The sequence below is a fragment of the Xiphophorus maculatus genome, chromosome 17 (assembly GCF_002775205.1).
Source record: "Xiphophorus maculatus strain JP 163 A chromosome 17, X_maculatus-5.0-male, whole genome shotgun sequence".
In the NCBI taxonomy this organism is placed as follows: domain Eukaryota; kingdom Metazoa; phylum Chordata; class Actinopteri; order Cyprinodontiformes; family Poeciliidae; genus Xiphophorus; species Xiphophorus maculatus.
The window spans coordinates 15,111,683-15,138,978 of NC_036459.1; the positions used below are offsets into that span (position 1 = coordinate 15,111,683).

The following is a 27,296-nucleotide window of genomic DNA, read 5'->3' on the forward strand; positions in this document are numbered from 1 at the left end:
TTGTGTTCCTGAATGGCCTCGATGTTGATCCTATGTAAAGTTCATGGACCATACTAAGAAGTGGTACTACTTTTGATAAGACTGATTAAACATCCAGAATTCTGGAATTCTTCTTTTTTAATCCACTTAAGTTCTTAGTCCAAATGTAAGAGTGCAAGAAAACTTTAGGTGTGTGAGTGTCGATGCCACTCACTGCAGCCAGGCTTGTAGTTGAAGCCAGGGGGCATCAGGAAGCCCTGCTGGGCTGCGGCAGCCGCCAGGGTCCGCTGGTCAGGAGGAAACACGGGAATCATCAGTGGAGGGAGCTGGCCCTGGACCTGCTGATGAAGGAGGGAGAAGAGGTTGGTGGGTAAAAGTGGTAAGAAGGGATGGGAGATACGAATAAAGAGGTGGGAAGAAAAACAGAAACGCTAGCGTGCATGTACAAAGTCAGGAAGCACATTACCTAGCTTAAAAACTGGATGTTGTCTCTGAAAAGAACATTGATGGGTTTTTCTTGACATTTTTATCTATAATATTGTCGCAGCTTGTATACTTTGTTGCCTTAAAAAGACCTGGGTTATTCTTGTTTTAATTATGAAACAGAATATCCCATTTGCCTGTTCCTGTCAAGCAAATCACCTCTGACACAATCAAGAAACCAGACCAACCAAGTGAGCAAAGAAAAATAAACAACAACAAAAAAACTGGTCTTTTTTATGTTTAATTGTATTCCATAGATAGATATTTGAAATGTTTATTTGTTTTACGTCTAGCAGATTTCGTTTTACCTCACAAATACATTAGAAACTGCAGAAAGAAACTAAAAAAGACCTGCCATCCCATCACTTCAAGCCACAAGGACAGTTCACTAAACTGTAACAACAGCTGGGCTTTTACTCTTATTTGGAAGATAATGTTCTCTCTCTTCTCTCCGCACCGAACCAAAAAGCTCGCTAACCCAACCCTCTGCGCGCGCCCGTCGGCAGAGAGCCATACGACTTCATAAGATTTCCAGGATTTGAAAAGGAGACGCAGGAAGAGAAAGAAAGAAAAAAGTCTCCTCCGTTGGGTGACTTTGGCAGAGACGGCAGGAGAGAGAGAGAGGAGGAGGAGACAGATGGTTGCACTAAACAGCGTTCTGCCAAAAACAACACACAAAGACTCGCATGTGATGGACTGAGTGACAGCTAAGGATGAGAGGGAAAGTGGGGAAGAGAGAGGAGGAAGGTGGGTATGAAATGGATCTTCTCTACATGAGAGCTGGTGTGATGCAGAAGTCGGAGCGAGGCCACTGGTTTTGCTGTTGAATCTTTCGGGATGGCAACAATACAACGCTCGCCTACACTGTACTGAAATAAATGAGAAGTAGAAGCAGGTCCTTCAGTTTCACCACTTATCCTACACACTACAGCTATACTTTTTTCTCTTTATTTAAACGTACAGCAGCACCAGGAGAGGTTTTGTGGAGGTAAAAGTGACAAACTGGTAAAATACCCCCGTGAAATCCAACCCATAAAGCCTTTGACCTGCATGTTTCTGGCTTGTAAGCGCTCTTCCCTCCTCGCAGCTCATCTCCCTCCCTTCCTCTATTCTGTCGCTTTTATTTTGCCAGGAGGCCAGAGAGGTAATGGCTGAATAGGATAATGGGCAGGTAAAAGCTGTCTGATGTGGAAAATTGATCTGGAACGACGGAAACGGCAGCACAATCATCAGGAAGGTGGTGCTGGTGGTGCCACGGTACAATCAGGTAATATCTCAGCACTTGAAGTGGTTAGTGTTGGAGATGGTGTCACTCGGTACTAACAGCGCTTTTACAGTGTTCAGTAAGTACACCCCCCTCAGCCACCACCACCCTGCCATCCTCTCCTGCTGCTCCTACGTGTTGGCATGCGACCGCCGGCAGCACTGTAATCAAACTATCACAGCGCAGGGGGAACGGCGCTCTCTTCAAGCAACTTCCCTACCCCCGCCTTCTTCTCTTACACCAAAAACAATAATTACTCCACCGTTTTTCTTTTTTGGGTTAACCATAAACCGCCGCGCCGCCTGCGAGCCACGCGATCAGGCAGCGGACAGGACCCCCGCGGGGACGAATCACAGACAGAACTGTTCTGCTTTGCCTTTCAGGCCTAATTGGACATATGCTGGAGCAGCGAGGCTGGCTAGCTAAACTGTATCGTACCAAAGGGAGGAGAGGGAAAAGCAGGACGATAAGTTTGAGACGTGCGTATGGAGCGTGTGATGTCAGAGCGCGCGCACGAGGCTTTGCTTCTTTCTTTCCGCAATTGAAATTATCATAGAAAACCCTTCAAAGCATCCAAGGCTTCTCTCTTCTCTTATCTTTTCTTCTCTTTTGATCTCGTAACAAAAAGCCTGCACACAATGGGCAGACATTAATCAGCCTACAGAACTGTTGCATAACATATTCAAGTCTCCACAATATATATATATATATAAAAAAAACAGGCTGTTGGGGGAGGGGGGGCGGGGTGAAGCAACAAAAGGACAAGAAAGAGACACAAAAGCAGCAAAGCAGATATAGAACAACACCGGGGAAGGTTTCTAGTGAAACACTCTTGTCCATATGTTGCAGATATTTCTGCAACAGCTGTGGAGCTGATGAGCAGCACCACCATGCTTACTGGAACAGATGCATGTTGGGTATGAAAGGGGCGGCACTCGCATGGAAAGCAGAAAACGCAGGTCATGGAAGAACCTAAAATATACACCAACATGCAAGAGTTTCTGCTTTAGTGCACTGCAAAGCTGACACTGTGTACAGACTGGATGAGTCAGCTGGGTTAAATAAGCATTGGCCTCTTCGTACTCCTTTTTGCCTGAATATGGAAGTCTTAGTTTATGTTTGGTTTTAATTCCTATTTTTATTTTTCTTAGATTATTCTTTTATATTTTTCTCTGGCATTTTTTGAAATATATGTTGGGAATAAAAATTACATCATCATCTGACTCGTCATCCCTAACATCTACAGTCTTCCTTATCGCCGCTCTGGGGAGTACAGCTAATCAGCGCCAAGGAAAATAAATGTTGCTTCCGGATTGGCTGCTTTGGAAACTCCAGCCAATAGCATGTCAAGTAGCGTTGTGCTTCGGTATTTCAGCTCTCCAACTTGTATTTCCTTATTTTCTTTCAAATATTTTAGATACACTCAGCAAAATTTACCATTAATAATAATATGGAATAGTGGGGAGGAGATTATAGTGCATCCCTGTGAAGCTGAAGAACAGGAATAAATCAACCTTGATCAACTTCTTGTTCAGAAAAATCATCCTCTCCGATTGGCTCTGAGTCTGACTCTTGGTTTTCCATCACACCGTTAGCATTAGCACTTTTCCTGCTTCTCAAACTAATGATCTCCTTGCCCAGAATGCCAGTTCAATGAGACAACCATGTCTTGGTAGGTTTGCAGTTGAATATCAAATAAAGTATGTTGATGTTTGTGTTCATAATGTGATAAAAGATGAAAACGTCCAAGAGGTAGATATATATTTACAATGTGTTCAGTTCCATTTGCCCTGATATCCAAGTTTCTGTTTCCATTTCATCCAAAAGGGAAACAAGTTCTCCTCATAACCGGCCCATAATAATGTAATACCTTAAGATGAGCTGGAAGCTTTTGCATGTGAGTTTTGTGATCATCATAAACTTTTAAAGTTTATGACGTTCTCTGTAAACTAGAGAACGGGAATCAGAGATAAAGATGAATTGACTGAAAGAAAAGAAAAATAACGTTGAAAGGAACAAAGAGAGACCAGATCTATGAGACAATCTCCAGATTTTTTACATAAAGGAAGAGAGATCTGAAACAGTGGGCACTTTGGGGAATAATGCTCTCCTCAGCTTTTCTTTCTCATCAGGCCCAGAGCGAACATGAAAACCTACAGTACACACTGACAAAAGATCACACTGCTGCTTCTGTAGTCTGCTGACGTGGAGAATAAGAAGCTCCGCACGCTCTTCCACGTCCGAGAGAGAAACCTGCAGCAAACAAGACTGCGACTCATCTGCAAAATTCCTCTAATCAGCGATAGCCCAAAAGATAACAAAGGAAAGCCACTCCGAGTTAAAAGAGGGGAGTGGGGAGGAGAAAAATCACAAATATACACGAGGAACAAGTGTGAGACTTTATCTTGAGAACTTTCACAGGGTCAAAGAGGACGGGAAGAGAGAATTCACCCTGGCAAGACAAATTCTCAGGATTTTTTTTTTTTTTTTTTTGTAAAAAAAAAAAACAAAAACAAGCAGCAGATAGAAACAACAGAATGAACAAGATAGGCAGAAGGAGCGTGAGGAAGACTCAGAGAGGGGAGCAGGAGTTGGATAATTGGCAGCGAGCTGAGGCTGCGTTCACCACGCGCCAGGCGGCACAGCTTGAACTTAAAGCGCCGCTGCGGCATAATGAAGATGTGGCCGCTAATTAACATATGGGGTGCGAAACAGGTTGGTTGGCACGCAGTATGCTAAAAAAAAACTCCAAGGTAAAGTTATTATTGGGGAGTAATTAGCTCTATGAAGTTAATGCGCCGAACAATAGCTGCCAGCGCCGCACAATATGGCTCGCATATGAGCGCACGAAAAAATAGCCCCCGCTAAAGTGTGAGTCCCACAGCTAAAATCTGTTGGCGACCATATGTTACGGCAATTAATGCAAGACCTGGTTGACCTATTGCAGAAGAGGTGACGTACGAGCAATAGAACCAATAATTAATTTGGGCAGAGAGAAAGAGAAGCGGAGATATGGTCGCTGTTTAATATTAGTCCATTAACTTTCTATGGACGGCGCTATTAGGCCGGTCCCCTGTGAGTGCCGGGGCCCGGTTCAGGAGGAAATAACGCTCACATGGCAAAGGATCCACAGACCAGAGTGTGTTTTTCAGGCTTTGAAAGGGTGGCAGACTCTCAGTGGGACGGGTGTGTGTGCCCGCGCACGGACACAGAGTCATACAGTGTGAACGGAAAGCACAAATTACTCGGGCTGCTGTGTAATGGTTGTGATTAAACAATTACACAGCCAATTGGGCTAGGTGCAGGTATGTAAGGGAAACAGAGGTACTCGCTGTGTTTTTGTGGGCGACACGAGGCTCTTTCTCCTTTTTTCCCCCTCCTTCCGACATGATCTGAAGAGTTGCCACCAAGGTTGATAACAAGCTTGTTAGCGACTGTCCTCTGAGGTTCTGACCCTTCTTAAACCAGTCAAAGCATCAAGTGGTTTTCACTTTGTTCTGAATCTCCTCTCATTCACTGATATGGAACCTACAGCGACGGTGAATCTTGATGAGATGAAAGGCGGCACGCAGAGTACGCTAGACTGTGCCGGTGTGTTTTGGTTGACTGGCTTTTGACTCATTAGGGCCGACACTTTCTTATTCGCTCGTCCCTCTTGTTTCAGAACACATTGTCTGTGTGCGCTGCTGTTCTCTGAACATGTGCGCTCGCTCCCAAGGTAAGCCCCGGAGCCGCTCGGCAGGTGAGCTCCTTTCATCCCCGTCGCGCTTCCCCGCGCGGCCGCAGCCGCCGTCCTGGCCAGCTGCAGGTGGGGCCTTGTGGACAAGTTGTTTTAATTAGAACGAGACGGAAAGTAAAGGGAGCTCGAAGAAAATGTGCTCACCTCTTCCAGCTTAACAAGATGGCCCCTAGCGGGAGGTAATGTGCGAGGGAACGTGTTTTTTTTTGTTGTTTTTTTTTGTTGTTTTTTTTGTTTCTACATAATTCACACGCCTGTGTCGGGATTTCTTATATTAGCACGAGAGCTGCACATCAGGATTAAATGTAGAAAGTGAAGGTCAGTTTTCTTTCATCTGCAACTAGAAAGTAAAATGTTTTTTAGAGGACTCACGGCTTATGCTACGTTTAGATTTCAGGTCAGGCTTAGTGGTCTAGTCGGCTTAAAAATGATGGTTTCTTTTGGCCATTCCAACACACAACTATATCTTGACCAAAACCATTCGACTGTAGCTCTGGCTGTATTGTAGAAAGCTTTTGCAGCCTCTAACAAGTTTTCTTTCAGAGTTGCATTGACTTTAGCTCCATTTACTGTCTCATTAACCCTAAAGGGAGCGGGTTGGACGCATGGTCAAGTGGTTTTGGACTGTATGATTTTGCACACACCCTTCAAAGTCCACCAGTTCCTGTCAAACAAATGACCTTTACAGGTTCATAAGTTTGTAGGAATTAATGATCGAAGAGATGCAACTTCTCATTTTATTTTTTTTATGTTATCAGAGAAAAGAAAGAACAGAATGTGTATTTGGGATGTTTGCCCACTGCACTGGACGAGAACTGGATGTAAGGAGTTCAGTGTTTTTGTCTGACGCTACATACTTCTTCACCGTCTCGGACAATTGCTTCTCAAAACTATCCATCCTGCTCTCTGGCTGAAGAACCGGCTTCTGGAAGTTGAGTCGTTGGGGCTGGCGACATAAAGGAAATAATGACGCTATTTTCATCACGCAACTGCGACGAGAAGCAATCCTTTAACCAGCTTTCCTCTCTGCTACTGTGCTACAGAAAATCAGTGCCAAAGCAGAATGGTTTCACTACAAAATCCCAATACAACACACAGAAGGTTGTGGTTCACACCTGTCAAAAGCTAAAAATGTAATTACTAAATTTAAAAGACATTGTATAATCAGTTAGAATGACTGTCGAATGTTGATGCTGTACATCGTTAGCGTGGGCTGCTATCATGACTTCCTCTGCATGCCAATTCCGAGAGCGCCTTTGGCCTAAATACGGCAAACTTCTTTTGGGGTTTCAGGGCGAGAAAAATAGGAAACCCAATAGAAGGACAATAAATAATTTGTCCTCCATACATGAAGGATGTGTGTCACTCTCTTCTCTTTTTCATGAGCGTTGTAATTCGCTTCGTTTCATCACCTCTTCCGAGTGGACGGTTGAAAGCATTCTTCGCGGGCCTTTGGGGGATTCGAGCCCAACAAAGCCAAGGACGGGACGCACACGGACGAAGGCGCGCGAACGGAGGGACAGCTGAACTCAGTCTCGTTAGGGGGAAACGCAATCACAAGGGGCTTATCATGCTGGCACAAAACACACACGCACACACGCACGCCCCCAACACACTGAACCTGGTGCCCTCGCTCTGGCAGGCCATTGTATTGTGGGATTGTGCGGACAATCTCTTCATGAATGATTAAGCAGTGCATTTCTCGACCAAGTCTTTGATGATGAGTGTGTGTTTGATCATCGACTCTACCCCGACTACGTGCGCGCCAGCAAGCGATGCCCAATATTTTACGTTTTTGCCCCGTTTTTGCCCCGCGCTTGTGTGTTTATGTGATATTCATGTGAAAATGTGCGATTTCAGAGCTCCTGTGATGAGCCCCTGTTGATTGTGTCCCTCTCTTAACGAGGCTGCCTACAGCTGCCCCTGCTTGTGAGAAACTATTGTTGAGCGCGTTCAATGGAGAGACGCTTGTTTGGGAAAAGGTTGCAAAGTCATGGGAAAAGAGAGCTTTGTCTCGGCGGGGTCGTGAGGGAGTGAATCATGAGCGGACGTGTTTATAGCTTAACACACACACAGCTGCAGCAGAACGCACACACACACACACACTCGTGAAGAAATGAAAGCATCAAGAAGGCACAGAGAAACCCTAAGAAACAAACATGTGCTCTCTTTCTTTTTTTTTTGTCAAAAGAGACAAAACGTGAACAATGCCGACTTTAACTCGCACAAAGCAAATAAACTGCTTTGCACGGAATCATGGACAGACAAACGTCCAACGCACATGCACTCACAAGGTCTCTTGTCACACAAACTGTGTATGGCTATACTCTTGGGGGAAGGAGAATGCGCGTGTGTGCGCTCCTTCTTGGACAGAGTGTCTCTTTATGGTACAAAGCCCCGCTTTCTTAGCTTAAAATTCAGTGTCATCTGCCTTTACAAAGTCCCAGGCTCTTCGTTCCAAGCCACCTGGACCAAAATAGAGGCTCCAGTGTAGCACCCTAAAGTACAATACTTCTATTTTTAAAGGCTCAGATATATACCCGCCCCTTTCTCAAGCAGGAGACAAAGATTCACATTGAAAAGGACGAGTAACTCGGCGAGTCTATTTAAGGTTCTTCTTTATACTGGTCATGATTAGATTTGGACGTTTCAAATATGCGCTGAATAACTGGAAATTGAGTTTGCATTCTGAGTTTGGGATTAAAGGAGTTCCACCTGGACGTGTTACGATAATAACGGGAAAAAATGTGTCCTTCGGTCTGTTGGAGACTGAAAGTATCTCTCAGAATCAGGACAAGGCTAAATAAAAATGGAAAAATTTCCAATACTAAAAAATGTTGGAAATGTATTGACACCCTTATGCTTTACAACCACAAACTCCTTTTACTTCTGCTGCACAGCTATGCACTCTGAGTTGGGTTAGCACATAAAATCCTAATGGAAAACAAAGTTGTAGTCATAATGTGGCAAAATGTGAAAAAGTTCAAGGGTCACTGCGATCTATTAAACACCGACATGCTTATGCTTCCCCTGTTTAACAGAAACGAGGCGCCGAGTTGCTCATTATTTTCAACTTTACTCATCCGTTTTCAAAAATCTATCAGTTAAAAAGTTATATTTCATAAAAAGTTGGCCAGTCTGTGCCACCTCTCCCCTCAGAGGAGAACAGCATGAACACTTGCTTTTCCTCCCTCACCTCTGCAGAGCAGCTGCAAAGTGGAAACTTGCTTCTTTTGTTGTTTTTTAGTCATCTTTTTTTTTCTGCCAACACAGCCCAAATTCTTCTGAGACATAATTAGGTTATTCCTCCACAGAAATTAAAACTATAAGTGACTATTCATAAAGGCACCTGGTAGGACCCTCTTTTTTTCAGCACTGAGAAGACTTTGTTTCATCACTTGATGCAAGGCACTCATTTATGCACTCGGCCGACTGACTCAGAATGCACAGCTTTATGCTTGCTAAAACATTAGCTGTAATCCATCACTGTGCACAGGCCAGTTTTAGGTGATTGCACAAGTTGTGTACATCGGAGCTGCTATAAAAGTCAATGTTGATTCAGGCCCTGAGTGCTGATGACAGAGCAAAGCTGCAACAATTACAATCACAAAACTGCATTTGTAGGCCACTCTGACACACACACACGCACGCGCACACACACACACACACACACACACACACACACACACACACACACACACACACACACACACACACACACACACACACACACACACACACACACACACAACTGAAAGACGCTTTCACATTCACACGCTCTCACTCGGGCGCACACACACAAGCGGGCCTCACCTGGATTTGTTGCTGCAGGAGGTTGATTTTGTGTTGCTGCTGCAGAAGCTGCTGCTGTTGCCGGGCAATCTGGGAACAGAGCACACACACTGCAATGTTGTTTTTAAAAAAAAATTTTTTTAGAGCGTGCATATTTCCAGTGTGTGCGTGCAGAGCTTGTGGGAGATGCGGCACATCTGCGGGTCTCTGAGGCCCGCCGGTTGCACGACAGAGGGTCGATGCCCCTTCATGAAACATTAAAGCTCGCCTCATCCGGACTCAGCAGTATGCAGCCCTTTATGGACAGGTACGAAAGCGACACATAAAGAAAAAAAACAAAAAACGCTTGATTTTGTAGACAAGTTTATGGCAAATTGTTCAAGCTTTGTTACAAATTTTGTATGAAGCAGCTCCGCTAAGACGTTAGAAGCTCAGAGTCTGGAGGGGAGGGAGAAAAAAAAAAATCCAGCATGACATACAGTAACAGGGACGTGCTAAAGAGTCCAGCTTCCACATACATTCTTGTTCTGTCACAGTCATTCTGTGCGCTGCTGTGAGATGCAGCCCAGGGCTCTGTAATGCTTTGTGTTTGTCACAGGTGATTTGTCCTTACAGCTGTGTTTCTCTGTGTGGCTCTTTGTAAACCGAAGCTCTCCAGAAGCAAAGAAAAAAAAAGCACAATAACAACAACAAAAAAAGGGAAACCCTTCACTATGCAAATACCTGACAGACTCTTGCCTGGAAACCTGGATGTGTGTGTGTGGGGGTGTGTGTGAGAGAGAAAGAGAGCGAGGGAGGAAGAAGTGTGTGTGCTTTTGCTACATCCGCTCCAATACAACATGCCCTCAGCTGGTTCCTGTGTGTTTCTCCAGTTGCACTAATGCTCTACGCGACGTGGAATTGGGTGTGTGTAAAAGAACTTGCACATAAAGTCAGATTTTTTCATTAACTTATGTTGGTGGAAGACTCTCTAATGAAGCCCCTATTGTTTATATATCCAGGTGCAGCAATAAAAGTCTCTTTGCATGGTTCCTACAACGTCTTTCACACTAAATTTTATTTTATTTTTTTACACTTATGCTGACTTGGGTAATGAAAAAAAAAATCTAATTGCAGACTTTCCTAGAATTTTCATGACTGCACAGGAACAGTTTGTTCAAGACAGTAAAATAAAACTTTGGACACATGTTAAATAAATGTGCGCTGTTTCCAGTATTTCCAAGGTCTATTTATTTTCTTTATGTGTCTGCATAAATAAATGCATTTGACTGAATGCAAATATCTGCACGCTGTTGCGGCTTTGCCCACTTTTTAGCGTTTCAGCTTCGCAAATTTGCACAGAGTACAAGGTGAATTTTGGCCAAGGTTTACCTCGTTTAAAGGTAAACTCGGCGCTTTTATGATTCTTGTTTGCGCAGAATTAGAGCGACTGACTAATTAGGATGCAGTTTTCAGCTGCAGAGCTTTTCCAAATGAGGCCCTTCACATGCAGTGGGCTCCTCTACCTGGTCCTGCTGCTGCTTGGCCAGCTCCATCTGCTGCCTCTGCTTCTCCATTTGTGAGGCGGCCAGCTTCTTCTGCTCCTCGTGCGCCGCCAGAAGCTGCTCCCTCAGGCTGCTCAACTGGCCAATCATGCCCATGAGTTGGCGCTCTTTCTCCGCCAGGCTGTCTGGGGTACCTAAAGGGCAAAAAAAAAAAGAAAAAAGGAGGGGGCAGGGGGAGATGGGTCAAAGGTGAAATGTTAGCACTTTGAAGAAGAGTACAAGACTCGGCTAAGGTTTCGCTAAGAAACTTTTTTTCCCGCTGCTCAAACGTAGAATATAAATTAAACCAACAATTTGCCTTTGTGTGGTTAGAAAGTCCTTCGTTCAGTGGAGGCGTGAGTGATTTGCAAAAGTATTGATACCTTGCAGGGCTGAAGAGATTGATTGGATTAATCGTGATGAATCGATTGAAATAATCATCAACTAATTTAGTAATTGATTAATTGCTAACTATTGAATACAGACTCAAAAAAAATGACTACCTGCTGAAAGAAAACACTCAGAGCAGTAATTAGACCAAAACTGTACATCTTTTTTTTTTTTATCCAATTATTTATTTGTTAATCCAAAAAAATTATCATTAGATCAGCTGTACTGATATTGAGTCAAGCAGATGCATCTTTTGCTATAAATAGTCAACATTCACTAAAGGAATGCTACCAGTGCATCTTAGGCAATAAAATGAAATATAAGGTGCAGATTTTTAAAAAATGAATCATCAGAATGATTGATAAAACTGTTGTTTACTAAAATGATTGTTTGCAACCTTGTAAACGTCTTTGCATTCTGACACAATGTAACCTCAAACATCCACCTATCTTTATTGATGCCATAGACCAGCCCAACGTAGTGCAGAATTATGAATGGAAATATTTTCAAAATTGTTTAAAAATGAACATCTGTGATCAGGAATGTTCCCCTTCGTGATGGGTTTTCGTTTGGGGCCCGGTAACAAATCAATGCTGCGCCCCAAATATGTTGAAACGCCACATATCGCTTTCCTTCCCTTTGCCAATTATACAATAATGTGTGTTTTTCTTTCACATCAAATCCTAATAAAATACAGAGGAGTTTGTGGGAAAAGTTTAAAAGGTATGAATGCCTTTAGAAAATCCTAGTTTCTAGACTTAAAACACCAACAAAAAACAAAAAAACCCAACAAAAAGCATTAAACCCCAGTAAAAACATCCGTGGCTTGTTGGTTAGATTTATATATGGCTGGTTTGGGGGTTTGAACAGCAGGGGGGAGCGTGGCAGTGGAAGATGTGCTTTGATAACGAGCATTGGTCTGCTCCAGAGTCGCACAACCAGATGTTAACCGGTTTCCCTGGGAGGCAAAAGGCCGGCATCAATTAATCAAGTCCCATCCATCATCATCATCATCATCATCATCAGCTTTACCGCCTTATTGAAAGAAGGAAAAATAAATCTGGCGGAGGAAATATTTGTAAACAGGCAAAATGTGGTGGGGAGCAGGAGCAGGAGAAAAAAAGAAGCACAAAATAAAAAAGCAAATGTAAAAATCAGAGCCAGACTCATACGTTTCACAAACAAAAACCGATCCGCAGCCAGGTTTGGGGAATTTACATTTCTCACTAAAAAACTGGAAGCCAAAAGCAAACGTATTTGGTTTTCCGCAGAATTACGGGGACATTTGGAGACTGAGCCGCAGCTATCAAGCTGTATTTCTGTGTGATTAAGCTTAGGAGAGAGAGAGAGAGGGAGAACCGAGCAAAAGAGTGTGTCTGGTCTGTGTTTACTCTGCAGTCAGCCAACCTCCTTCTCACATTTAGCATGGCCTGACCTTTGACTCCTTAGATCCTGACATACCAGCTCCATTACACACACACGTACACAGGCCTCCACACAAGGCCTAAATCATTCAACAGGATGTAGTTATAGGGAGGCACACTGAGGCCCAATCAGCACGAGTGTGTGAGTTCTTGTCTGGTCATATGTACTCATGTTTGCCTACATGCCTTTGTTTTAGCGTGTGTGTGTGTGTGTGTGTGCGTGTGGAAGAGCACAATGCCTCATTGTTCCTCGGCTGCTACCTTTAACAGGACCGCATTCCTGCACCAGTCAAACCAGATGAGGAAGAGAAAGGGAACAGAAAGACGGCGGAAGAAAGAAAAAGACAACACGATAAAAAAGAAAAGGAGTAAGGGATGGATGATCCGCCCTTTGACCGCTAGAGAAGGTGGAAGACGTCCATTTGTCCGCCGCCTCCTCCTCCGCTGCCCACCGGCAAACCCCGCGCCTCCTCTTCCTCCCTTTTTCTTCCCCCTTCTCCCCCCCGCACTCCATCCATCCGCCAACAATGAACAATAAAGGCAACTGTCGGGAGCGCTGGCCGCTGGAAAAATAAACACGCCGCTGTCCTAACTCACAGACCCACCTTTGTAGAGCCAGAGAAGGAGAGTGTGTGCATGTGTGGTGGTGGGGGTGGGCGTGCTCGCGTGTGTGTGTGGAGCTAAAGCTGACCGAGACAAGAAAGGGCCTTGTGTTAAAAACGTTAGGCTGTTCAAACGCGGGGTGAAGGGGTGTGGAGGAAAAGGGCAAAAAGAGGGGGGGGGGTTGCAAAGGTGAAACGATGGATCAAAGGAGGCTTTTTTGTAGGGGTTAACCAACCTTCCAACACAGACGTGAGACACACACACACACACACACACACACACACACACACACACACACACTCTGAAATGTAGTAAAAAACCAAAGGCTTTATTAGCTGCGTTTCCATTGAGCTTAAAACTGCGCAAATTGGAATTCGATTAACAGAAGCAGAAAAGAAGCTAGCGTTTTAATTAAACAATTTTTGCGCCAGGAGGAGGTGGTTGTTCAGCTGCAGGTGTGTTTTCATTTACCTTAAAAATGTGCAAATTGGAATTATGAGACTGAATTTGCTTTACGGAAACACGCCGACTCATCTTTTTCGCTGAAACGTTTTTTGCGCTAGGATGAGGTGCTTTTTCTGCCGTATTGGAATTAGCGTGTTTCGCTGCGATGGAAACACTTTTTTCCCATAACACTAATCATAACACTAATCAAGCGGATGTTACTACTGGTGGAAAAGACAAAGAAGACGACAGGACGTGGTAGGAGTATGACAACGCGGCATGTTTTTTAATGACTTATCGCATGAACAAACTTATTCACATTTGAGTTTAATTAACAGAAAGGCCTTACTTTTTTTTCTCAAAAGGTTAAAGGTTTGTTTTGGGCTCTAGTGCCCTTTATTTGAAAGTGCTAAGACCGAAAAGCAGGTAAAGAAAGAGAGGTGAGACATGCGGCCGGGAATCGAACCTGTGACGGCCGCGTCAAAGACTAAGGCCTCCTTATGTGGGCTGTGCTTAACCCCTGTGCCACCACAGCACTCTGGAAATGCCTCAATTTTTTCGATATTAGCTGAACATCGGCAAAGTTTTGTGCATGTTTGTAATAGAAACACAGCTAGTGATTCTGGTGGGGAGAAAAAAATCTAAACTTTTCACACTCTGACCCTCTTTTGAGTATCACTTATCAGTAAACAAGAATATTTTCAGGACAAACTAGACCAGATCTCTTGCTTTTAGCTCCTCCTCTACTGACCCCATAAATCAGCCTGCATCGCCTTGTTTCCTCCGCTGCTCTGAGGCAGGCAGCCAGGCGGATCAATAACTGCTTTCCTCCACGGGTTAACACACATTCTTCCTTAGGCAGATTACTCCATCCTGTGATTATCAGAACCAAGACCAACTTTCTCCTTTCTCACTCCCGCACACACACACAAACTCGCAGCCTCCCTCACGTACAGGGTAATTAACCAATTTCCAACAATGTAATACTTGTCACCGCGCTCCTACCGCTAATTAATGACCCCGGCTGCGCTGATAACTCCTCGCGGGTGAGACGGGAGGGAATGAGAACGAAGAGACGCAGCCAATAGATGGCGGAGCCTCGGGTAGGAAAGTGAAGGAGGAAAGACATGGAGGACGGGATGGAGAAGAGGAGTGGAGGCTTTTCAGGTTTCCAAATGTCTTCAGTGTCTGACGCCGCAATTCCGGTTTTTACTGATTCCAATTTAATTCCCAACAGGAAAGGGCAAAATTCATGCATTCAAGTACATGTCCCTCAACATTTACATGGTTTTAATTTAACTCAAAAGCGCATTAAAGTACATGATCTGGATTTATAGAATGCTGGGAGTTATTGGTTGTGATATATAATGAAATCAAGGGAAAACTGGTTGATTCCAGGCGCTAACTGGTTGATTGGTGCAGCTTTAATTGGTGCAACTTTATTCAAAGAGTTTTGTCACCAACAACTTCATAAGTTATTTATAGACAATATTGTAAGTATTTATTGTGGTCAGGTCATTAATTCGCTAACAGAATTTAATGTTTGTAGCAACCAATAAGTAGATATATTCTATACTTCATAGTTTTGGAGCCGTTTTGACCATCATAACAATAAGTCATTGTTGGCTGGTTAATATATTATAGGTCCAGCATTCAAAACTATTTTTAAACATGTGATAGTGCAGGCATTTATGCAATAATATACAAATAAAACTGCTTTTATTGGAAATGAGATATGTTTTTAATCAAAATTGGAATAATGGATTTCTTAATCATCAAATTCATTTATTTAACAATATACAGCAAGAAGAACTTAAACATTCATCTTTAAGTTGACTGTTGTTTATTAGTTAGTTGGGTATTGAATTAATGTCACATTTGTTTCAATTTATGGAACATAAGTTCTGCTACCAGCAGTGTTCATATTTTCCGTGAGCTTTGAATTTAACGAGTCTGTTTTTAACCTGGCCAACCTGAACACCAGGGTGCGCTCAGCTTCTTGTCATCAAGCTGATATTCATAGTGCACATGTTGAAAGTCTAATAGTTTGAAGGAAGGTGAGGCAAATCAAAGCCAGGACAGACATCTTTCTTTCCACTCGTCACCATCTACTGAGACGCGCTTGATGTTAATGATACTCCTCTATGTGAACATTTATTCTGTCTCTCCACTTCCATGTAACGGTGAGTGCATAGAGTTTGCGATGTGAACCGCATGGGGCCTTTTACCAACGCCTATGGAGCAGGAGCAGGAGGAGGCGGCGGCTCAGAAGCACTTTGTTCCCGGCAAAAAGTTCTTCAGTGGAATTTGATTTAGGGGAGAAAAAAACAACCCACAGACGTGAGAGAGCAGCGCAAATATCTTCACTTTTCCACACACACAACATTACGTAAGTACGAAGACACACCCGTCGTGGGTCCAGCAGATACGAACTTAAACAGAGGCATGCATATATTGCTCCCCAGCTGCTGGTGTGCGGCGCGCCAAGCGGGAAGCCCCTCCGCTGAAATGTCAGCGCGACAGGGCGCTGGAAGAGGGGGTTTGATCAATGGAGGCCCCCTCTAGATGGCCAGGCCCCTCAGTGAGCCTCTTTGATTACATATTGCTTTGCTTCCTAATGAAGTTCAATTACTGGAGGAGAACGACGGCTTTGCCCCGAAGTTACAGGGAATAATAGCTGCTCTCCTCTACCTTTCTCTCATCTTTTTCTCATTTCGGTCTCTGATTCCTGCATCCATCCGTCTTGGATATTAAGTAGAGGTGAACTTCAGAAAAAAAGATGGACCCACAAGGACGTAGTTAACTTTATGACATATAGCCGAGGAAGCGGGCGGTTTTACTTAACATATTTTTGAAACTTTAACCTGAATGTCTCCCTCACTCTGAAAGTAATTGACTGATGAGCCAATAAACAGAACGTGAAGGTTATTCTTTTTGAAAATGCGCCAGCTGGTCCGGCTTAGTCATTTCGAAACAAAATCCACAAGATGGTAGGGATGTTTGAATGGTTACCAAGAGAAACAAATCTAATGGGTTTCCCACGGTTACCATTACTCCACTAAGCTGAAAATGATCGATAACGTCACATCCAGTTACAACACTACTCAAAACGCAGCGTTTCAGAAGTTAATTAACTTAATAACTAACATCTACATGACAGTTTAAGCAAGTTAAACAGAACTTTCTCAGCTCCATTTGTCCAACTTTGACACCCTCAACATATGCTAAGCTCATCAACCGCAGATTTTACCGTTACCAGCGTCTCCAAGCAAATCCTCCATAAACATACTTTCACAGTAACTGAATTTGACTTTAAATGGCTTTTCAGCGCACAATAAACCAACATTTTTGTGGGGAAGAATTAAATGTCTGGGGATGAAATTTTCCAGAAACAGTTACTGCTTCTAGCTTTGACACAACGTAATCTTTCTCAGCCACAGCGACAGATCACAAAACAAACAAATCACCCTCAGAAGAAAAGCCTTTCTGTCAAAAATGTTAAAACGGCAGATGAACAGATGCAACTTCTTACAAACTTCAAAATAAGAGCCTTGGGGATCTAAGCTGACTTACTAATAGCTGGGTTTATTGTGTGTTTCGGCTGCAGCCTGATATTTATGCATGAAATAAAAGGCACTTGTAAAATTTAAGAATCGCTTGTAAAACACTGAAAATGATCTTAATGCTGTTAATATGTCATGAGTTAAGCTCAGCAGACAGAAACTAAGCAGTTACACATTTGCTCATCCAATATGCACTAGAGTGTTTAGTAATATTAGAGGTAAAATACTTTTTGCACAAATCTCACAGGGGTCACCCTTCACCGTCTTAAAACTATGAAAACCAATCTAGTAAATTGATAAAGTATATTCTGTTGTCTTCATGTGAATCTTTACTAAAGTGCCATTTTATAGCATAATAAAGTAGCTACGTTAACCCCAGTTGTTATAGAAATGGTGTATCAAATATGACTTAAAAGAAATTTTACCTTGTAATTTAATTCCTCTGTCTCTTTAAAAACTCCTGTTCTTTCTGAAGCTCCATTACATCACTCCTTAATAAATCCTTTAACAATGTTTTTAGAAGGGTTTCACTCAGAAGTAGCTCCTATAACGAGCTCAGCAGATACGCAGTTCCACCAGGTGTTTGCTAATTGCTGCTGGCTAGTCTAAAGGAGCTGAGTGAGGGCATCGTGGGGGAGAGCTGCTCTGTGAGATGGAGCTTTGTCCTTGAAGGTGGGGCCAGGTGTTTGTATAGCTGCCTCCCATGGCGGTTGTTGTCATTTCTCAAACAGGCATAAAAGCCTCGAGGCAAAACTCCAGGCATGTTTTTGATGATGAAGTAGCATTATAACATGACGCAAAGCTCAAAAAAGTCAATTTTACAAAATACTCTCTTTAAATAATCCTATTTTATTCATACATGTAGTCCCACAGACATCTCACTTTAGAAGACAGCCTGTGTGTAGGTGAGAGTCAATATGTGAAAAATAAAAAAAACGTCACTTTTACTACTACCATTATTGTTAATGATTGTGATAATTATAATGTTACAAAAGGGTGATTTTTGGAAGCATAAAAATGTATGCTGTAAACAGGGTGCTTGCTCACTGTTTTGACTTTTTACTCATTCCAGTCATTGTAGTTAATTTGTATAAAACAAAGCTGAGCTCATCCTGGATTTAAAAAGAAATAAAAAAATCTATTTTTCTGATAATGCAACACAAAGTCCAGAACTTCACTTTGTATGGATTCAGTGGTCATTACCGTTACATAAGCGTTGCTTTATGCCGTTGTTATTTCCTTTTGCCGTACCTTTAATTTCTCCGATGTGCCCTGAGCCCATGGCCAAAAGTTTATCCTTCCAGTCCTTTGACAACAGCCTCTCAATGCTGGGGGCCTCTGTTTAGGGGAGGAAGGGAGGAGGTCGGGGGGTGAGGGTTTGCAGAGGAGAGGGAGAGAGAGAGGGATTCAGTTGGCTGGCCAACATGACAATAAAGCTCATTTAAAGTCCATTTGCTGTAATAAAGGCAGCGGCGGCTCAGCCTAATGGCCGCATCAGCAGGAGAGAGAGGGAGAGGGAGAGAGGCGGAAGGAGAGAAGCTGATAATCGAAAAGAGAGCAAATCTGAAAAACAAAAACAGGCGAGCGAAAGGGAAACGAGCGAGAGAGGAAGAGAGAGACGAGTGGAGGACAGAGAGACAGACAGAGAGAGGCTTTTTCTCCCCTCTCACCTGCTGCTAGAGAATCATTAGCCCTGTGGGCCCTGAGACAAAGAGGGCCTTAATGCACCCGCCACAATGGACACATTATCAGCTAGCGCTTTGTTTTCAACACACACTTCACACAGTCTCTCTCTCTCTCTCACACACACACAAAAAGCGCTGCACGGGCACACACGCAGAATCTCTAATTATGATTCTAACTGTGGTCACAATTCTGCCCAGATGTACACACACACACACACGCACAGCAGGAGGAGTGGAAATGTCACACAGGAGAGGATGTGCATGGAGAGACTCAGTCCTGAGTGTGTGCATATAGACCGCACACACACGCACGCACCCAAATCAGAAAGTTACACACAGTGGTGGAAATAGCATTTTAGTGTGAAGTCTTCCTAATCATTTACAGAGAAACAAACTGTATTGAACACTTCAACACCCTAGAAGTTTCTTCTAAGCGTTTAAATGACATAATTTCAAACTTTAACAGAGCCACGCCCAGCAGCTAAAGCAGAAACACCCATTTTACACGCTGACACACATGCATTCATCATCTAATGGGAATATCTAAACCAATACCTGATGGTTTGCTTCAGCTTACAGCAGCTGCTAATGTTAACTCATCTTAAACTCACAGTAAGCAAATTGTTTGTCACTATTCTTGTGAATCAGTGATGCATTCAGCTGCACACATCATATACAAACACTAATAAATTCAGAAGTCACCACGCACAGTCCTAAAGTTTAAGCACATGGTTTAAAACTGCATATTTTCATGCGGCCGATACAAACATCTGTCAGCTGGGTTTTGATGCGGTGAACCGGGCTGCTTTCATGTTTTTTTAAAGAAACTCAAAAATCAAGTTGGACCATGAAGTACAACATCAATCAGACTAATGACTGTTCTAGACTACAAGCAGTCCAGCTTCATAAATTTGACTGGCAACTAATCAGATGAGCTTGGAAAAAAACATTTCAATATATTAATTCAACTTGATTGATTGAAAATCAAAGAATTAAAAAGTTATGACTTAAAACGTTGAAAAGCACTGATTTAAATTACAGTTAGATTTTTATAAAACCTTTTCCCCCCCATATTTTTAAAGACACAAACACATACAAAAAAAATGCTGAGGGGAGTAAAAGGGGGCTCAGAAGGAAGGACCCGCCCAAGACACTATTCGACCAAGGATCGCCCTTGTAAAGGCATCGATGTTATAACCAAAACAAAAATCCAGGTTAATATCCATGTTGAGCTGAACAGCTGTTCTTCACATCCATCCATCATGTTAAACAACATTATTTATTTTACTACCAATCAAAAACTGGTTTCCTAATGGTTCCCTTTAAGCCGTGGAGGTATCGTCAAGAGACGAGGATGGCGGAAAATGGAAGATTTTCAGGATTCAGTAATTCCTTCAGTCACACACACACAAATCAACACATAAGGGACTAAAGATGTTCGGGCTTGGCAGAGAAACACACTCACACACACACACATTGTACCTCCACTGTTATGTGCCTCCAGCTTCCCCTGAGGGTCCGGTGTTGTCCCTTTCTTTTGGCTTTGAGACAAGTGCATTCACGCCTTGCTGATTACCGTGGTCGCACACTCCCAAACACACACACACACACACACACACACACACACACACACACGCCCACACACACACACACACACGGTCAAAGATCAATACTGAAGTTCAAACCAGGCCACCTCTGACTTTTCCTGTTCATCTCGCCTTCGTCCTTGTCCTGGCCTGTCCTTGTGTTTGCCGCGTTGACAGAGATTCAGTCCCTGACGCACCCCACCACCCCTCCCTCCCCCGGTGCTTCTCGTGTCCCTCGGGGTGGGTGGGTAAGAGGGGGGGGGTGTTGTTTGGCTGAGCGATGAAGGTATGAAGCAGGAGGAGAATGTTTGTCTAAAACAGGGAGCAGTGAGAGAACAGACTGCAGACTCCTGCAGCTCTCCCCATGTCAGCTGTCTTAGCATCACCCCAACAGGTGCTATTAGCCCCTGCACTCCTTCTTTCTTTCTCTCCATCCCGTCTCCCTCTGCCCCCCTCCACCATCCCTCTTTCCCTCAACAATGACAGAGGCTTTTAAGCCAAAGAGCTTTGACAAGTGAGCGGGAACAACAAATGGCAGTGTCGCCCGTTCTCTCTCCGTCTCCCTCGCTCTCCGTCTCCATCTCCTAGTTATTATTTTTATTTATTAACAGGGCTGCAGCCATTGTCCCCGGTGACAGGCCGGGGCCACTTTAACTATTAATAAAAGCCAAGAGGCTCTTTCATTGTGTGGCGGACGGCGAAAAGGGAGGAAGTGGGCAGGGGGGAGCTGGAGAGGGAGGCTAGAGAAAAGAAAAGAGGAGCTGAATCTTTTAGTGAGCTGCTGAATGATGCGGTGAACCTCCACTGTTGCCCAAACCGCACTAAAAAACACCAACATACAAACTTCTGAATAGGTTGGAACTGTCACCTTAGAAAATGTCACTCTGACTCCCAGCTATTAGCTTCTCATCGCTGCTGTTTTTGGCGCATTAGAATGCTGTCAACCTCCAAATGTGCTTTCTTAGCCGACTCGACTCCCCGACAACAACAATAGCCATCGCGTCTGGCGCACATGGCTTCCAGAAAGCCTCCTTTTCACCTCTGCCACATTCACAGATTCAATACTTTTATCTTCCATTTCAGTGAGCAGAATGAAAACATCTCTTCTACTTTGTCCTGAATTAGAGTTGGGGACATTTGAGGCTAAAAAAAACATCCAGCCGCAGATATATTTGTCATGATCCCTCGTAAAGATGTGTAAAAAAATAAAAAAAAATGTCAATTTGGGCATCACTCCCCTGCCTGAACTCTCAATGACAATCACATGATGTATTTTTTTCAATTACAAAGCACTCTACAAAGAACTCTAGACAGGTTACTAGGATTATTGAAAGAGGAAAAGGTTTACAGAACGACGCAACGCGGCAAAACTCCAAATATATATTTGTGATGGTAGGACAGAAATGGTCATATTCTGGCATGCTACAATGACCAGGTGCCCATAAGTTGTCACTTCTTGCTGTGCCTCTCTCACGACAAGCTCCTTCCATCTATCTCCATCAGTATCAAACTTTTAAAAACGGGCAATTTAAGTCTTGTAATTTGTAAGTTTTTTTTATTATTAAAAAGCATACTTTCTAAAATTGAAAAGCAAGTTTTCTTGTCTTCCTTATTTTGAAGCCTGGCTTCACCAGGTCATATTTGTGCCACAGCGGGAACAGGAAGTCATGGATTACTAAACGGTGAGAGAAAAGCTTTTTTCCAGACATTCTTAGAGATTTCTGTACACTTGACGCCAGTGATTAAAAAACAAGCAAACAAACAAACAAAAACAGTTATTAACCTCGGATTCTTTGTACTTAATTTAAACAAAAATAAACAGCATTAAAAAAAGCAGCCAACTCATTTGTCAGAGTCTGAATATAAAATGAAAACGGCACAACTTCCATGAGTTTCCATGAAACTCACAAACTCCTCCCTCATCTTCTGGCGAGTGGCATGCTGCCTGCTGGGTTGTGTGGGCGTGTGTGTGTGTGTGTGTGTGTGTGTGTGTATGGGATGGGTGTATGTTGGCGGTGAGGTGAGGTAAGTGTGCGGAGCTTGTTGCCCACGCTGGGGTGGGAGCTGCATATTTCGCGGGGTGGGGTGCTCTGAGCAGAGGGCGGAGATGGGACACCCTCTCACCTCGGAACAACAGTAATGCCAACACACTCATGTTTAAGCTAACAAATCGAAGATCACTTTTCCTATTTATATCCTGTCTAAAAAAAGTATGTTTCATGTCATCTTGTTCCAGTTGCTTAATTAGTCTTATGATGAATAAAATATCACCTCTCCTGATGTCTCCGTGTCTCGCTCAAATTTTTCCCCAAAATGTATTCCCCACCCCCCCAACTTCTCTTAGCATAATCTCTAAACACCTTCTCCCTTTCTTTGACTTTACAGCACATCTGATTTAGTCTCTCGTTGTTTTTTTGTATTTTCCACACAAAATTATCAATGGGAGACGTCCTGATTGGAATCTCGCTCGGCTGAGGAGGATTCTGGGAAAAGCAGAATGGGGGGAAAAAAAAAATGCTGACAATAACTCTGGACTCCAGTGCTATTATTTTGGCTCATTGGCTCAAACAGAGTCAAGCTGCTGCCCTGCGGCTGAGCCAAAACAACCCCGTCCACCTGCCGAGAGAGGGAAACCGCGTACATATGTGTGTCACGGCACCCCACCCCCCCACCCACCCAACCCCCATCCGGGCTGTTTCGGATCCATGGTGAGAGGCGCAACCTCTGTCCGTCTCACAAACAATATCGCCTCTCTTGCTTTCTCTCTCTCGCTTTCTATTTTTCCCCGTCAGACGTTTTGCCTTGAGTCACCCACAAGATGCCAGCTCCATTTTTCCTATTATCTCATATTTGTGAAGACTTTTAGAGGAAAAAAAAAAGGGAGGGAACAGAGGAGGAAAAAAGAGGAGGTGGTGTGGGGGGGAAAGTAAGACGGACAGAAAGCTGGGGCTCTCGCGCGCGCAACAAAGGGACCTCTGTGCCAGCGCCAGGCCCAGCCAGGCTGAGGAGAGGGTGGAGGGTGGAGGAGGAGGAGGGTCCACAGGAAAGGGCCCCGGCTTGAGATCCCCGAAAACAGTCTCCACATTGACTTAAGCCTTGGCAGCAGCGGAGGGAGGTTCCAGCGACTCCACCTTCCTTCATCCTTCTCCTCCTCCACAAACACAGTAAGGGTCAGCGTTGAACAAACAGCTATAGGAGCACGGGTGGAGTTTGTCTACGACTGCCCACCCCGAACAGTGAGGCATTGAGCCGGCAGGCAGGGAGGAACGGGCGATAATATCTGATTGAACACACGCTCACCGCTGATCAGAAACAAAACCATTAAAAGAATTCAAACAAACAGAGAGTTTCAGAATGAATCTAAAGGAACATTTTACTTTTCTTATTTTTAAACACCATGACTGCACCAGTGAGACCTCACCCATAATAATCTGGGTTACACAATCGAAAAGAAAAATTTCAGGACGAGAAACGCTGTACTGGGAAGCGCACCTGAATGCGCACTAATACATTATACAAATTACAACTAAATTAATTCTTAAAAATGTAGTTATTAAGAATGAAGGACTGAAGGACTATCTGCACTCTTCACTGCAAAAGTACAAAATCTTACCAAGTATTCTTTGTATAGATTGAAATAAGACAAAAATTAACTTTTCATCAAGATATATGAACTTATTTTAGGTCAATAATTCCTTTGTATTGATGAAAAAATACCAGCTTCATTGGCAGATTAATTTCTTGTACTTTAAGAAATCACTTACTTAAAACCAGCTTCTATATTTTGCCAAAATGTTAGTTGCGAGTTAGTTTTGTCTTATTTCAAGTGTACTAAAATATTTGCAGTATAAACAAGACAAAAAATATTTGGTAGGATTTTGTGGTTTTGTTGTGTAAAACGTTGCTTCCTTCATCCAAAAAAGGAGGTGCTGCTGTTCGAATGATAGAAAACAGCTTACACCTCACAGACAAAAATGACTGAATGATTGAATGTTTAATACAAGATTTTTATTTATTTATTTTTTTTCACAAAAATCAGATGCTCATTTATTTACAGCCTGTTGATGCTGCTCAGTCTGGCTGTTCCCTCTCGTCGTGGCGGCGGCGGCGCCAACACGCTCCATTACGAAATGATGATGTTGATATTTTGATGATCAATCCATGTCTGGTTGAGCTGGGCCGTGTGTGTCTGGACACATTTTTCATCGATTCCTTCTAAAGACGCTCCAATTGATCCAAGCCCTGCCAAGATTATGGGCAGTCTTTGGGAAGAGAAAATAAATAACTTATAATGTTAAAAAAAAGAGGAGTCATTTTGGTGGTTTTGAGGAGAAACAAATAGAGAGGAGATGTATCAAAAAGCTTTTTGTCCAAGTCCACCCTTACAAAACCACCTCCGCAAGGTTAGCAGCTAAAAGTACCAATTACTGGCTTGTTGTTGGGGAGAACGGCGCTTGGCAACAGTGGCTTCGGCGTAAACATTAAGATCCCTCTCCTTGCTCTCTAACCCCTTCGCGGTGCTTCCTGAATACGGCAAAGAAAGAGACGGGAAGATGAAGGTCCACTGCGTGACTTCTTCGTTCAGAAGCAGCTCCGGCTATTAATAAAGCACCCAAGAAGAAGCTGAAAGAAATCAGCTCGGGTTCACACAGCGTGACGTGACGGCAACTTCGTGAGATTTGTTCACCTTTTTGGGCGAAGCGACAGGGGACATATGGTCGTCCCCCTGGAAGAACGTCTCCAAACACATTTAGGGGCGGCACACCTGTTAGCGGAAAACTGCGAGCGTTCACACATAAAATCGCTTGCCAAAACACCTGAAGTGTGTCTGGGAAGCAGGTTTTATTTCTGTTAATTTAAGAAAAAAAGAGGGGAAAAAAAACAACCCCCCTCGTGTCCCGATCACGCTAATACGAGGCGACTGTGGTGTAAAAATATATACACATAAAAAATTTTTTAAAAAATCATTCAGCTATCACAAAACAACAGATGTAGCAGGATATTTTTTTCCACCCTAATATTAGGGATTGTAAGGATGTATAGCAACAAGCTTCTATGAAATCCGACGCGCTAAGAATAGGCCGCAACACATAAAGCGAAAATTTACAAGGGTGTCAGTCAACAATTTAATAAATTGAAAATCCATTTATGTGAATGCGGAGCTCTGCCCTTCACTCCGCTGCCTTTTCCCTAACAGATGGTGTTGTGGGTGCTTATGTCCAATTTGATTTGAACCAAACCCTCAGCCAATTTTTACACTGGCATGAAATCTCAGCGAGCCAGATCCACACACTGGCAGTCAGAAATAGCAGCGGAGAGGGCGCGACATTGTGAAAGAACGATGAAGGGCAAAATCTGGAGCGACATTTGAGAAAGTCGCAGAGAAACTTTCCCTGTTGTTTCACTCCGGTTGTTTGTTTTCTCTCTCTCTTCCTCTCTCTCCCTTCTTTTGCGTGTTTTTTTTTTTGTGCTGGGCTGGTAAAATTACCGATGCTATCTTAATGCTCTCTTTTTTTTTTCTTTTTCCCTTCGCAGGAGACAGAGAAATGTTCCTTTCACACACACAAGCGCACCATTTTCCCAATTGCCTCCATGACCTCCATTATCATTAAATGGCGTTTGATAGCATCGAGACATTTGAATCCGCTGTGGACTAATTCTGCTCAGGCCTTGATAGCCGCTGCCACAGCACCTTATTAGGGACAAGTTATGGGAGCAAAAGCAGAAGCCATTTTCATTTTACTGCCTCATACTTTACAGGCTGAAGTGTCAGCTGTGGTACTGATAACCACTGAATACGGCCCACTAATTGCCCGGTTAACAAACACGGCCTCTTGGAAGACTTTTGAATAGATAATAGAGACTCCCATGCAACAATGGGTCATGCTGTGTTTGAAAATGTATGAATTCATTGAGGATTGTTTCTTTTTTTAAAAAACTGCTCTAACAAGTAAATGATAGTGTTTTTTTTGTTTTGATTTTGTTAAAGAAAGTTTGAAACGTACGTCTTTAGGTCTAATTTATTCCATGAATAGTATATGGCTAATCATTTTCCTGTCCACAAACTGTCCCACTTGAACTGTGGATCACTGCAGCTCCTCCAGAGTTACCAAGGAACATTCGCGCCTGTCTCATTTTGCTTCCATGTTTAATCAATTAATCAATCAAGTTAATTTGTGCAGCACATTTCAGCAACAAGGCAGCCCAAAGTGGTTTACATTATAAAAACACAAAAATAAAAAGCAACAAAACCGACAAGTCACCAATTGAGAAACCATTTGAAGATGGCACATCTTGACGAATGCCAGGTATTATGGTTTTGTCTTTATTTAAAGGAACTTCATGTTTCAGCTGTTTAGATGGTGGGCTGATAGGTGCTCTGTTAGATGTTCAAAGTATTAGATTTTATGACCTAATATTGCTGTAAAATTCTGCAGAATTTTATTCTGACTGGTCTGCTTTGTACATCAATCTTCATGCTCTTTGTTCACTACCTTAACCTAAAAAAAAACCCTCTGAAGACTTCACAGAACAACTGGATTTACTAATCAGGCAACTTTTGAAATCAATTGGTTGCACTTCGATGTTTTTAATTTTAAAAATCCTAGTATCTGCCTCCGCATTACAACTATGGCCTACTTTGTGTCACGTAAAAGCTGCTTACAATTCTCTGAAGTTTGTAGTCCATGTGATTAAATGTGAAAACATTCAAGAGGTAGGAAGACTTTGCAAAGCGCTGCAAGAGGTCAAACGCAGGATCATGATGGTATCTTTTAACCAATCCATGTCAATCCCGTAAATTAGGTTTGAGGGCAGGGGAG

General features: G+C 43.1%; 1 protein-coding gene across 8 annotated transcripts in view; it reads right to left on the reverse strand.

Moving 5' to 3' along the window:
- Positions 1–27,296, reverse strand: part of sox5 (SRY-box 5) — a 98,372-nt gene that overhangs the window by 33,275 nt on the left and 37,801 nt on the right. For 6 of the 8 annotated variants that reach the window (XM_023350126.1, XM_023350130.1, XM_023350129.1 and 3 more), the window contains exons 4-7: positions 18,456–18,542; positions 10,763–10,935; positions 9,279–9,347; positions 194–320 (exon numbers count right to left, since the gene is read on the reverse strand). In XM_023350126.1, coding sequence (XP_023205894.1) covers positions 194–320; positions 9,279–9,347; positions 10,763–10,935; positions 18,456–18,542 — 456 coding nt within the window. The remainder of the gene's footprint in view (positions 1–193; positions 321–9,278; positions 9,348–10,762; positions 10,936–18,455; positions 18,543–27,296) is intronic. The other 2 variants (XM_023350127.1, XM_023350128.1) reach the window with 2 other exon arrangements.